Source organism: Scardinius erythrophthalmus (assembly GCF_964197995.2).
Source record: "Scardinius erythrophthalmus genome assembly, chromosome: 2".
Lineage (NCBI taxonomy): Eukaryota > Metazoa > Chordata > Actinopteri > Cypriniformes > Leuciscidae > Scardinius > Scardinius erythrophthalmus.
In genome coordinates this window covers 68,628,993-68,644,656 of record NC_138222.1, presented here as the reverse complement: position 1 = coordinate 68,644,656, position 15,664 = coordinate 68,628,993, and the positions used below count along the sequence as shown (strand labels likewise).

The 15,664-nt window shown below is 35.3% G+C and overlaps 1 protein-coding gene across 1 annotated transcript in view; it reads left to right on the top strand.

Annotated features, from left to right (window-relative positions):
* supt16h (SPT16 homolog, facilitates chromatin remodeling subunit) overlaps positions 1-7,817 on the top strand; it is a 52,001-nt gene extending 44,184 nt beyond the window's left edge. The window contains exon 24 of the mRNA XM_081359825.1: positions 7,084-7,817. Coding sequence (XP_081215951.1) covers positions 7,084-7,190 — 107 coding nt within the window. The 3' untranslated portion in view covers positions 7,191-7,817. The remainder of the gene's footprint in view (positions 1-7,083) is intronic.
* Positions 7,818-15,664: the final 7,847 nt, after the last annotated feature.

Here is a 15,664-nt window from a genome sequence, read left to right as displayed (position 1 = left end):
TTCTGACTATATCACGCAATTCTGACTATATCACGCAATTCTGACTATATCACGCAATTCTGACTATATCTCACAATCTGACTTTATATCACGCAATTCTGACTATATCTCACAATTCTGACTATATCAGGCAATTCTGACTTTATATCACGCAATTCTGACTTTATATCTCGCAATTCTGACTATATCTCGCAATTCTGACTTTATATTATGCAATTCTGACTTTATATCACACAATTCTGACTATCTCGCAATTCTGACTTTATCAGGCAATTCTGACTTTATATCTCGCAATTCTGACTTTAAATCTCACATTTCTGAGTTTATATCAGGCAATTCTGACTTTATATCATGCAATTCTGACTTTATATCAGGCCATTCTGACTTTATATCTCGCAATTCTGACTATATCTCACAATTCTGACTATATCTCACAATTCTGACTATATCAGGCAATTCTGACTTTATATCAGGCAATTCTGACTTTATATCAGGCCATTCTGACTTTATATCTCACAATTCTGACTATATCTCGCAATTCTGACTATATCTCACAATTCTGACTATATCAGGCAATTCTGACTTTATATCACGCAATTCTGACTTTATCAGGCAATTCTGACTTTATTAGGCAATTCTGACTTTATCAGGCAATTCTGACTATATCAGGCAATTCTGACTTTATCAGGCAATTCTGACTTTATATCACGCAATTCTGACTTAATATCTCGCAATTCTGACTTTGTCATGCAATTCTGACTTTATATTACACAATTCTGACTTCATATCAGGCAATTCTGACTTTATATTACACAATTCTGACTTTATATCAGGCAATTCTGACTTTATATCAGGCAATTCTGACTTTATCAGGCAATTCTGACTATATCAGGCAATTCTGACTATATCAGGCAATTCTGACTTTATCAGGCAATTCTGACTTTATATCACGCAATTCTGACTTTATATCTCACAATTCTGACTATATCAGGCAATTCTGACTATATCAGACAATTCTGACTTTATATCACGCAATTCTGACTTTATCTCGCAATTCTGACTATATCAGGCAATTCTGACTATATCTCACAATTCTGACTATATCAGGCAATTCTGACTTTATATCACGCAATTCTGACTTTATATCTCACAATTCTGACTATATCAGGCAATTCTGACTATATCAGACAATTCTGACTTTATATCACGCAATTCTGACTTTATATCTCGCAATTCTGACTATCTCGCAATTTTGACTTTATATTACGCAATTCTGACTTTATATCGCAATTCTGACTTTATATCACACAATTCTGACTATATCTCGCAATTCTGACTATATCAGGCAATTCTGACTATATCTCACAATTCTGACTATATCAGGCAATTCTGACTTTATATCACGCAATTCTGACTTTATATCTCGCAATTCTGACTATCTCGCAATTTTGACTTTATATTATGCAATTCTGACTTTATATCGCAATTCTGACTTTATATCACACAATTCTGACTATCTCGCAATTCTGACTTTATCAGGCAATTCTGACTATATCAGGCAATTCTGACTTTATATCACACAATTCTGACTCTCGCAATTCTGACTATATCTCACAATTCTGACTTTATATCTCGCAATTCTTACTTTGTCACGCAATTCTGACTTTATATTACACAATTCTGACTTCATATCAGGCAATTCTGACTTTATATTACACAATTCTGACTTTATATCAAGCAATTCTGACTTTATATCAGGCCATTCTGACTTTATATCTCGCAATTCTGACTATATCTCGCAATTCTGACTATATCTCACAATTCTGACTATATCAGGCAATTCTGACTTTATATCAGGCAATTCTGACTTTATATCAGGCCATTCTGACTTTATATCTCACAATTCTGACTATATCTCGCAATTCTGACTATATCTCACAATTCTGACTATATCAGGCAATTCTGACTTTATATCACACAATTCTGACTTTATCAGGCAATTCTGACTTTAGTAGGCAATTCTGACTTTATCAGGCAATTCTGACTATATCAGGCAATTCTGACTATATCAGGCAATTCTGACTTTATCAGGCAATTCTGACTTTATATCACGCAATTCTGACTTTATATCTCGCAATTCTGACTTTGTCATGCAATTCTGACTTTATATTACACAATTCTGACTTCATATCAGGCAATTCTGACTTTATATTACACAATTCTGACTTTATATCAGGCAATTCTGACTTTATATCAGGCAATTCTGACTTTATCAGGCAATTCTGACTATATCAGGCAATTCTGACTATATCAGGCAATTCTGACTTTATCAGGCAATTCTGACTTTATATCACGCAATTCTGACTTTATATCTCACAATTCTGACTATATCAGGCAATTCTGACTATATCAGACAATTCTGACTTTATATCACGCAATTCTGACTTTATCTCGCAATTCTGACTATATCAGGCAATTCTGACTATATCTCACAATTCTGACTATATCAGGCAATTCTGACTTTATATCACGCAATTCTGACTTTATATCTCACAATTCTGACTATATCAGGCAATTCTGACTATATCAGACAGTTCTGACTTTATATCACGCAATTCTGACTATATCTCGCAATTCTGACTATATCAGGCAATTCTGACTATATCTCACAATTCTGACTATATCAGGCAATTCTGACTATCTCGCAATTTTGACTTTATATTACGCAATTCTGACTTTATATCGCAATTCTGACTTTATATTACACAATTCTGACTATCTCGCAATTCTGACTTTATCAGGCAATTCTGACTTTATATTACACAATTCTGACTATATCAGGCAATTCTGACTATATCACGCAATTCTGACTATATCACGCAATTCTGACTATATCACGCAATTCTGACTATATCTCACAATCTGACTTTATATCACGCAATTCTGACTATATCTCACAATTCTGACTATATCAGGCAATTCTGACTTTATATCACGCAATTCTGACTTTATATCTCGCAATTCTGACTATATCTCGCAATTCTGACTTTATATTATGCAATTCTGACTTTATATCACACAATTCTGACTATCTCGCAATTCTGACTTTATCAGGCAATTCTGACTTTATATCTCGCAATTCTGACTTTAAATCTCACATTTCTGAGTTTATATCAGGCAATTCTGACTTTATATCATGCAATTCTGACTTTATATCAGGCCATTCTGACTTTATATCTCGCAATTCTGACTATATCTCACAATTCTGACTATATCTCACAATTCTGACTATATCAGGCAATTCTGACTTTATATCAGGCAATTCTGACTTTATATCAGGCCATTCTGACTTTATATCTCACAATTCTGACTATATCTCGCAATTCTGACTATATCTCACAATTCTGACTATATCAGGCAATTCTGACTTTATATCACACAATTCTGACTTTATCAGGCAATTCTGACTTTATTAGGCAATTCTGACTTTATCAGGCAATTCTGACTATATCAGGCAATTCTGACTTTATCAGGCAATTCTGACTTTATATCACGCAATTCTGACTTAATATCTCGCAATTCTGACTTTGTCATGCAATTCTGACTTTATATTACACAATTCTGACTTCATATCAGGCAATTCTGACTTTATATTACACAATTCTGACTTTATATCAGGCAATTCTGACTTTATATCAGGCAATTCTGACTTTATCAGGCAATTCTGACTATATCAGGCAATTCTGACTATATCAGGCAATTCTGACTTTATCAGGCAATTCTGACTTTATATCACGCAATTCTGACTTTATATCTCACAATTCTGACTATATCAGGCAATTCTGACTATATCAGACAATTCTGACTTTATATCACGCAATTCTGACTTTATCTCGCAATTCTGACTATATCAGGCAATTCTGACTATATCTCACAATTCTGACTATATCAGGCAATTCTGACTTTATATCACGCAATTCTGACTTTATATCTCACAATTCTGACTATATCAGGCAATTCTGACTATATCAGACAATTCTGACTTTATATCACGCAATTCTGACTTTATATCTCGCAATTCTGACTATCTCGCAATTTTGACTTTATATTACGCAATTCTGACTTTATATCGCAATTCTGACTTTATATCACACAATTCTGACTATATCTCGCAATTCTGACTATATCAGGCAATTCTGACTATATCTCACAATTCTGACTATATCAGGCAATTCTGACTTTATCACGCAATTCTGACTTTATATCTCGCAATTCTGACTATCTCGCAATTTTGACTTTATATTATGCAATTCTGACTTTATATCGCAATTCTGACTTTATATCACACAATTCTGACTATCTCGCAATTCTGACTTTATCAGGCAATTCTGACTTTATATTACACAATTCTGACTATATCAGGCAATTCTGACTATATCACGCAATTCTGACTATATCACGCAATTCTGACTATATCACGCAATTCTGACTATATCACGCAATTCTGACTATATCTCACAATTCTGACTTTATATCACGCAATTCTGACTATATCTCGCAATTCTGACTATATCTCGCAATTCTGACTTTATATTATGCAATTCTGACTTTATATCACGCAATTCTGACTATCTCGCAATTCTAACTTTATCAGGCAATTCTGACTTTATATCACGCAATTCTGACTTTATATCTCGCAATTCTGACTATATCTCGCAATTCTGACTTTATATTATGCAATTCTGACTTTATATCACACAATTCTGACTATCTTGCAATTCTGACTTTATCAGGCAATTCTGACTTTATATCTCGCAATTCTGACTTTAAATCTCACATTTCTGAGTTTATATCAGGCAATTCTGACTTTATATCATGCAATTCTGACTTTATATCACGCAATTCTGACTTTATATCACGCATTTCTGACTTTATATCTCGCAATTCTGACTTTAAATCTCACATTTCTGAGTTTATATCAGGCAATTCTGACTTTATATCATGCAATTCTGACTTTATATCAGGCCATTCTGACTTTATATCTCGCAATTCTGACTATATCTCACAATTCTGACTATATCTCACAATTCTGACTATATCAGGCAATTCTGACTTTATATCAGGCAATTCTGACTTTATATCAGGCCATTCTGACTTTATATCTCACAATTCTGACTATATCTCGCAATTCTGACTATATCTCACAATTCTGACTATATCAGGCAATTCTGACTTTATATCACACAATTCTGACTTTATCAGGCAATTCTGACTTTATTAGGCAATTCTGACTTTATCAGGCAATTCTGACTATATCAGGCAATTCTGACTTTATCAGGCAATTCTGACTTTATATCACGCAATTCTGACTTAATATCTCGCAATTCTGACTTTGTCATGCAATTCTGACTTTATATTACACAATTCTGACTTCATATCAGGCAATTCTGACTTTATATTACACAATTCTGACTTTATATCAGGCAATTCTGACTTTATATCAGGCAATTCTGACTTTATCAGGCAATTCTGACTATATCAGGCAATTCTGACTATATCAGGCAATTCTGACTTTATCAGGCAATTCTGACTTTATATCACGCAATTCTGACTTTATATCTCACAATTCTGACTATATCAGGCAATTCTGACTATATCAGACAATTCTGACTTTATATCACGCAATTCTGACTTTATCTCGCAATTCTGACTATATCAGGCAATTCTGACTATATCTCACAATTCTGACTATATCAGGCAATTCTGACTTTATATCACGCAATTCTGACTTTATATCTCACAATTCTGACTATATCAGGCAATTCTGACTATATCAGACAATTCTGACTTTATATCACGCAATTCTGACTTTATATCTCGCAATTCTGACTATCTCGCAATTTTGACTTTATATTACGCAATTCTGACTATATCTCGCAATTCTGACTATATCAGGCAATTCTGACTATATCTCACAATTCTGACTATATCAGGCAATTCTGACTTTATATCACGCAATTCTGACTTTATATCTCGCAATTCTGACTATCTCGCAATTTTGACTTTATATTACGCAATTCTGACTTTATATCGCAATTCTGACTTTATATCACACAATTCTGACTATCTCGCAATTCTGACTTTATCAGGCAATTCTGACTTTATATTACACAATTCTGACTATATCAGGCAATTCTGACTATATCACGCAATTCTGACTATATCACGCAATTCTGACTATATCTCGCAATTCTGACTATATCTCACAATTCTGACTTTATATCACGCAATTCTGACTATATCTCACAATTCTGACTATATCAGGCAATTCTGACTTTATATCACGCAATTCTGACTTTATATCTCGCAATTCTGACTATATCTCGCAATTCTGACTTTATATTATGCAATTCTGACTTTATATCACGCAATTCTGACTATCTCGCAATTCTAACTTTATCAGGCAATTCTGACTTTATATCACGCAATTCTGACTTTATATCTCGCAATTCTGACTATATCTCGCAATTCTGACTTTATATTATGCAATTCTGACTTTATATCACACAATTCTGACTATCTCGCAATTCTGACTTTATCAGGCAATTCTGACTTTATATCTCGCAATTCTGACTTTAAATCTCACATTTCTGAGTTTATATCAGGCAATTCTGACTTTATATCATGCAATTCTGACTTTATATCACGCAATTCTGACTTTATATCACGCATTTCTGACTTTATATCACGCAATTCTGACTATATCAGGCAATTCTGACTATATCAGGCAATTCTGACTATATCAGGCAATTCTGACTATATCAGGCAATTCTGACTTTATATCACGCAATTCTGACTTTATATCAGGCAATTCTGACTATATCACGCAATTCTGACTTTATATCACGCAATTGTGAGATGAAAAAGTCGCAATTAGCTTTTTTTATTTTTCATTTTGGCGGAGACAAGCTTCCATACAAATCAGCCCAAATTGACCAGTGCATGAAAAAAAAATTCCCTCCTGGTTTCACATCTCTATCACCCTATACAACAGTGATTGGTGTTTTTGGTTGTTTCCATCAGCTGATCGAGAGAGTCAATATGAGGACACAGAGGATACAAACAACCGGAAGAGGAAGGGCCGTTCGTCAGCTCCACCGCCCAGCAGCAAGAAGAAGAGGCGGCATTAAACACACACACACACACACACACACGCACACACACGTTTCCCACAGTCCTCTTTTACTGCCCCCCCCCCACACACACACACACACACACACACACACAGTGTGTCTGATGTAAATAGCGTCGGCCAGCGCTGGTGTGTGCTGTAGGATAGTGGTTTTCATATCAGCGGATGGACGTGGATTTTCCTGCGTTACATCCCTCAGGTGTGTGTGTGTGTGTGTGCATGCGAGCGCTGTTCTGAAGGGTAGATGTGACCTAGTGTTTGTGTTTAAGTAACACTCATCCTTCCGGCTCATCTCTCTCTCTCTCTCTCTCTCTCTCTCTCTCTCTCTCTCTCTCTCTCTCTCTCTCTCCCTCTCTCTCGCCCTCTCTCTCGCCCTCTCTCTCGCCCTCTCGCCAGTCCTGCTCGTTTCTGAATAGTTCATGGCTTTTACGTTAGCACATAATGATTCACTTTGTGCTTTTTCTGTTTTTCTAAATCGAGGGGACGCAAACACACACACATTGTAAACATACACTTTTTTTTTTTTTCCTTTAATACTCTTTTGCTCATTCTGGATTGGTAGTCTTGTATTGTTCAATCAAAAAAGTTTTTTTTTTTTTTTTTTAATAAAAGTTAAGTGAAATTAAAAAAAAAACTTGTTAGTTTCTCATTTAAACCTTATTTCTGGGTCAAGGGTTTCATCGGCGCATCCAGTGGTTTGTTGACGTGGTTCTCGACTGGTTCGGTCATTAAGCCGTGATCCACGTTTTTTAGGAATTTAAACAAAGCTAATTTATTTTTCAAAAATGGTTGACACGCACAAGCGCCGTACCGCTTTTATTAACATACACTTAAATTGTAAGAATATGACTAACACGGTAACACTTTATAATAAGGTTCATTTGTTAATGTAGTAACTAACATGAACTAACCATGAGCAATACATTTGTTACAGTATAAGAATCTTTGTTTGTTAGTTAATAAAAATCCAGCTGTTCATTGTGTTCATGTTAGTTCACAGTGCAATAACTAATGTTAAAAAGATGTTAATAAAGTATTAGTAAATGTTGAAATTAACAAAGATTAATAAATGAAGTACAAGTGCAGTTCATTCATAGTTCATGCTAACTAATGTAGTTAACTAATGAACATTATTGTAAAGTGTTACCACATCTCTGATGAATAAATATTATAAGGTGAGGCTATTAAATGACATTCCCAAACTAGTTTCTGTTCCCACAATAAAGTTAGTAAGTGAGTCGCCACAATCATCAAAAATATAGAAAATAACACATTAAGTGGTATTTTGGGTTAAGGTTATAATTCAATTCAAATTTATTTTTTAAAGCGCTTTTCACAATACATATTGTTTCAAAGCAGCTTTACAGAAAGTGCATTTCAGAAATGTACATAGAAAAATACAGTTAGTTAATCAAGTATTAATTTAGGGCATAACATATCGCCGGCGTCGAGTCGTCTCTGCACGGGTGTTGGGGCATCTGAAGTTTCCATGAGAGGCTGGATACAAACTGGTGATGACGAACTCGAGATGATAACAGAAAAGCAGATGGGAAATAATTAGCGTAGCTGCTGTTCATAATATTAATGCATTCGATCCGATTCAACTGTAGTATAAAAGGTAAGTATTATGTGAATGCTTGGCTAAAGAGATGCATCTTTAATCTAGTTTTAAACTGGGACAGCGAGTCTGAGCCTCGAACAGTATCAGGAAGACTATTCCAGAGTTTAGGAGCTAAATGTGAAAACGCCCTCCCTCCTTTAGTGGACTTAGATATCCTAGGAATGACCAGAAGCCTCGAATTTAGTGACCTTAAAGAGCGCGATGGATTATAGGGCGATAGAAGATCCGTTAAATACCCAGGAGCTAAACCATTTAGGGCTTTATAGGTCAGTAGCAATACTTTGTAAATGATACGGAACTTTATAGGTAACCAATGTAGAGATGATAGAATTGGTGTTATATGATCATATTTTCTTGATCTAGTAAGAACTCTAGCGGCTGCATTTTGCACTAACTGTAGCTTGTTTATTGAGGATGCAGGACAACCAGCTAATAAAGCATTACAGTAATCTAGTCTCGAGGTCATGAATGCATGAACTAACTTTTCTGCATCAGAAACAGATAGCATATTACGTAGCTTAGCAATGTTTCTAAGGTGGAAAAAGGCTGTTCTTGTAACATGAAATATGATTTTCGAAAGACAAGTTACAATCTAATATAACACCCAGGTCTTTTACTGTAGAGGATAAAGTAACAGGACACCCTACTATGTTAAAGTTGTATTGTAAGAGGTTTTGTGGGCAGTTTTTTGGACCAATAAATAATACCTCCGTTTTATCTGAATTTAATAGCAGAAAATTACACGTCATCCAGTATTTTATATCTTTAACACACTCTGTCAATTTAGATAATGTATTGTTTTCATCTGGCCGTGATGAAATATATAATTGAGTGTCATCAGCATAACATTATTAATGGAAATTAATTCCATGTTTTCTCATAATATTACCAAGTGGCATCATATATATTGAGAATAGCAGAGGGCCTAACACAGATCCTTTACTGACATTATCTTCGATTTTTCCCCATTTAAACAGACAAAATGGTAGCGGTCTGATAGGTACAATCTAAACCAGCTTAATGCCTGTCCATGAACACCAGTGTAGTTTTGTAGTCGATCTAAGAGTATTGTGTGATCTATAGTATCGAACGCAGCACTAAGATCAAGTAAAACTAGTACTGAGATACAGCCTTGGTCAGAAGCTAGAAGTAAATCATTTGTGATTTTAACGAGCGCAGTGTCAGTGCTATGATGCGGCCTGAACCCAGACTGAAACTTTTCATAGGTGTCATTTTCTTGCAAGAAAGAGCCCAGTTGGGCAGACACAACTTTTTCTAGTATTTTAGACATAAATGGAAGATTTGAAATGGGTCTATAATTTGCTAGATTATTATGATCTAATTGTGGTTTCTTAATGAGAGGTTTTAAAACTGCCAGTTTAAATGTTCTTGGAACATGACCTAAAGATAAAGACGAGTTAATAATATTGAGGAGAGGCTCTTCCACTACAGGTAACACTTCTTTCAATAGTTTAGTTGGTATTGGATCTAATAAACATGTTGTTGGTTTAGATGCAATGATAAGTTTATTTAGCTCTTCCTGTCCTATAGTTGTAAAGCACTGTAATTGTTCTTGCGGGGTGATAATTGAGGCTGAATCATAAGACACCATTAAAGATTGTACATTTACAATTGTGTTTCTGATGCTTTCTATTTTCTCAGTGAAGAAGTTAATGAAATCATTACTACTAAACTGTAACGGGATATTTTGCTCAGGTGACGTCTGTTTATTTGTTAGTCTAGCCACGGTGTTAAATAAAAACCTAGGATTGTTTTGGTTGTTTTCTATTAGTTTGCGGAGATGCTCAGCCCTGGCTGCTTTTAGGGCCTTTTTATAACGTGACATACTGTCTTTCCACACGATTCTAAAGACCTCTAAATTAGTTTGTTTCCATTTACGCTCTAAATTACGGGTTTCTCTCTTTAGAACATGCGTAGTATTGTTGTACCATGGTGCTTTACTTTTCTCTCTAATCTTTTTTAATCTAATTGGTGCAACAATGTCTAATGTTCTAGAGAAAATGGAGCTCATAGTGCTAGTTACTTCCTTAAGTTCATCTGTTTGTTTGGGTTCACTGAGCAGCTGAGACAGATTAGATAAGCAATTTGAGTATCCATCTATAGTTGTTGGAAGGATTGTTCTGCCTGGTCGATAACGTGGCGCAACATGACAAATTTCAGCAGTACGTAATATGCAAGTTACCATGTAATGGTCAGTGACCTCATCACTTTGCGGAATGATATCTATATCGGTTGGATCGGTTCCATGTGATATTATTAAATCGAGTGTGTGATTAAGATGATGAGTTGGTCCGGTGACGTTTTGCTTGACCCCAAAGGAGTTTAATAAATCTGTAAACGCAGCCCCTAACGCATCATTTGTGTTATCTACATGTATGTTAAAATCTCCAACAATTAATGCTTTATCGACGTTGACCAATAGATCTGAGAGAAACTCTTTTAGGAAATCAGCGTAAGGCCCAGGCGGTCTATATACGGTAGCCAAGGCTAGAGATAATAGGGATGTTTTTCTTACATCCAAGAGCGTAACATTTAGTACAAGTACTTCAAACGAATTAAACCTGTGACCCGTTTTCTGAGTAACATTAAGAAAATCTCTTTAGATAGTTGCAACACCGCCGCCACGACCAATCAGACGGGGCTCGTGCTTATAGGAGTATCCTGCTGGAGTAGACCAATTAGACCGAAATAATCATTTGGTTTAAGCCAGGTTTCAGTAAGGCAAAGTACATCGATGCTATTGTCTGTGACTATTTCATTTACAATAACTGCCTTAGGTGTGAGTGATCTAATGTTTAAAAGACCTAGGTTTATAAATTGTTTTTGTTCACTAATATTGAGAATTTCTGGTTTAATAACAATTCGATTTTTCCTAGATCCAACATCTGCAAAGTTACAACGCTCAAAGTTCAAAGCAAAGGGAGATATTTTCTTGTACAGAAATCACTTTTTAAGGACTACAACAAACGGCTGGTAGGAACTACACAACCTCCCGGGTTAGTGACATCAGCAACCCTAAAATTTACATAAACCCCGCCCCCTGAACACGATTTATAGTATCAATGACTAGAAGATAGACACATCAGCTTCATAAATTCATCAACTAACCATTCAGAAATGTCCTGTTGCTTCTACATGTTGTCACTTCTTCTTGAGTCTCTCCATTTTTGTCTAACTTTGGTTTGAACATAAAAAGGCTAAAAGTTTTAGAAATGTTCAGTGTGTGTGTGAGGTAAAAGAACACGAGCTCTTGAAGCTCCGCCCCCTGTGCCGGGAGCAGCAGCTCATTTGCATTTAAAGGGACAGACACAAAACGGTGTGTTTTTGCTCACCCTCAAAAACTGACAAATTTAACATGCTGTATAAACAAATCTGTGGGGTATTTTGAGCTTCTACTTCACATACACACTCTGGGGACATCAGAGACTTATTTTACATCTTGTGGAAAGGGCATTATACCACCCCTTAAAATCAGAGCTTGATTAAAAAAAAATCCACATTCAAATAAAAATATCTGACTTCCTGTCGGTCAGACTCAGTGACTCTAAATTAGAAAGTTGTCTGGCTCAATGAGAACAATATGTGACTCTGGATCACAGAACCAGTCACAAGTTGCACGGGTAAATTTGTGGTAAAATCCAAAAATACATTGGATGGGTCAAAATTATCGATTTGTCTTTTATGGCAAAAATCAATTAGGACATTAAGTAAAGATCATGTTCCATGAAGATATTTAGTAAATTTCCTACTGTAAATAAATATATAAAACATGTATTTGTGTGAGTGAATGCAGCACAGTCAAGAACATAAATGCACAACTTTAAAGGAGATTTTCTCAATGTTTAGATTGTTTTGCACCCTCAGATTCCAGATTTTCAATAGTTGTATCTCGGCCAAATATTATCCTATCTTAACAAACCACACATCAATGGAAAGATTATTTATTCAGCTTTCAGATGATATGTACATCTCAATTTCAGAAAATTGACCCATGTGACTGGTTTTGTGGTCCAGGGTCACGTGTACAGAGTTGGTGGCTGTAGGTAAAACCAGCTTCCCACTTTAGTCAAAAGGTGGCGCTATAGAGCCCCTCTTACACTCATCCTGAGGCTTTGGCCTAGTCTACTGGCTGACAACTGAGATGTGTTTTTTCATGCAACTTGAAGCATGCTTAGAGGCTCAAAAACACCCGAAAAGAAAAGTTATTAGAGTTTGACGTGTTGCCATGACAACAGTATTCAAAAATTCCTTCAAAAATGAACATTTTTTAATTTATTTATTTTTCATTTCAATGAAAGGAATATACTGTATTTTTAGTTTCATAATATTTTTTATTTTGTATTTTTAGGGGATTTTATGGTACTAAATTATATTTACGCTGTTTTTATAATCCGTTTATTCGCGTTTTGAGCATAGACCTGAGAATTACATTTACAGCTTAGACTGTGGTAAATCTTGAACACTTCAGAACGACAGACTGAAGTTTGATCTCTTTTTAAAGATGACTCTTGGCAGATTATTGCAGAAGTGAATTTTTTTTTTAAAAAGTGAACTTAAAAGAAGTTACAGAATATTACGTTTAATGTTATGAAAAATGCGCAAAAATACTAAAAAATTTCATATGAAATCTGTATTTTCAAAAACACGTTTTACTCTAAAACTGTAAGAAAATCAAAGTCATGAAATCTAAACCAGTTCTGTTGCAAAAATGTAGTTTTCAGTCAGATTTTGTTCGGCTGCAGTACCAAAAGTTTCCACTAGATAAAATTCGTCTTTTTTGACCATCTCGCGCTGCTGTTTTGACTCCTTAATACACTTTATAAGCTCTTCACGAGTTCTCAGCCTGTCAGAATACCATCATATATAGGCTACACGCATACAACGAGCACATTAAGCCCAGAACACAGCATTGTTTTGGATATTCGGGAAGTTCTGTCATGAAATATACATGAAAATACCCCTAATGCCTAAGGTTTGGTATCTATAGGTTCAGTGAAAAAAGCCAAACATGGAAACTTCCCTTCTGGAAGTGTCTGTTGGCCAGTGGCGTCTTTCTATGGGTGTATATATTTACATAATGGCATTAACTGTGTAAATTGACCATGATTTCCTACACGTCTGTGCCGAAATACTGTACGCGACTGTAAGAGATGCCTATGTCAGAGAGCAGACGCTGGTCATCACGCTCTCTTAACAGTCAAATCCAGATTCAAACAAGCTTGGTTTGCATGACTCTGGTACAGTATTTCCACAGCAATGGCCATTTACTAAAACACAATACGTGGAGTTTGATCACATCCATCAGTTATTGTGATTATGATTTGATCAGACTAGTTCTTTAGACACAGATAATAGCTGTTTATAACTGGCGTCCTGATTTCTGTTCATCTTTTATAAACCGCAGACGCTGACCACAGGCTTCACCGCATTTACATGCATGCATTTAGCAGAGGGTTTATACAAACCAACTTACAAATCAGGGAAAACACAAGGAGCCAACAAATATGAGGAATGTCCTTTATACTATCAAATATATGATTTTTCACCTAAAGTGACTTTTTTAGGGGATGTGCATGTTGTTCGTAGAGACAATAGTTACGAGATGCTTTTTGAGCTCAGGACAATACCAAAGTAGTAAAACTCCAGAACAATTAATGTATATATTAATTATCATTTATATATGTCTGGCATTAGGGAAGATGTACAGTCAAACCAAAAAATATTCAAACACCAGATATAATTTTTATTTAATTTTTTCACTAGTGTGATCAGGACACTATAGTTCATTTATGTCAAGTCAAGTCAAGTCAACTTTATTTATATAGCGCTTTTCACAATACAGATTGTATCAAAGCAGCTTCACAGTATTAAATAAAATAGTACATCAGTGTTTGTTTCTGGTGTAAAACATCCACGTTTGGTAATGCAGATCAATAGCACTGGTGAATCGATTAATCAATTTAAGCATCCCCAACTGAGCAAGCCAAAGGCAATGTAAGTGAGGAGAGCAAAATAAAGTAAACTGTGACATATTATACCCAAATATTTAGACACTTTGAGCTGATCATGTTCTGCTGAAGTGTGTTGTCTTTAATTGCTAATGCTCTTTTTACACACAGACTGAACACAATGAAGCATTGCTTGGTGATTGGTTGAGCTAAACTGGTATTATCTAATTGTGTAGTTAAATTTAACAGCTGACAGATATTCAACATAATTCATGTGTGAGACAGTCTAACAGAAGGACGGACAAAACCAGTGAAACATCAGCTGAGTTCTGCTCATATTTCATTACCGTTCTCTAAACTATAGCGAATAAACTGATAATGTGAGAAATGTTAAAGGAGTGTGAATACATGTTGGTTTGACTGTATATACAGGAGGAGGTGTGTTTGAGGATGAGAGGATAGATAGAGCTGTGTGAGAGCAGAAGAGAAACCCTGAGGCACACCGCTGGTAAAGATTCATCTGCTTGGTTTTTATTTGCACTTCCAGAAGAATTTTTGACGTTCTGACCTCTGAAGTGAAGAAGCCTTTGATAAGTAATGTGCTTTGACCTATGATCAGTCTAAATTGATGACTTGGATGGGTTGAGTTGGCAGTGATTGATGTGTTGGTCTATAAAATGAAATTGGTGACATGCAAATCTCTGAATTTTAATATCTTTTGCAAACATGCAAAGTATGTAAAATGACAAAGAGTCACGGTAATGCCATTCCCCTACTCATTACTTTAAGAAGTCATTTTTTTATTAATTAGAATTATTAAGCGTAAAGATAATTTGATCAATCTGTAAAGCGCTGGTGTTTTAAACAGTAATTTGATTGCTT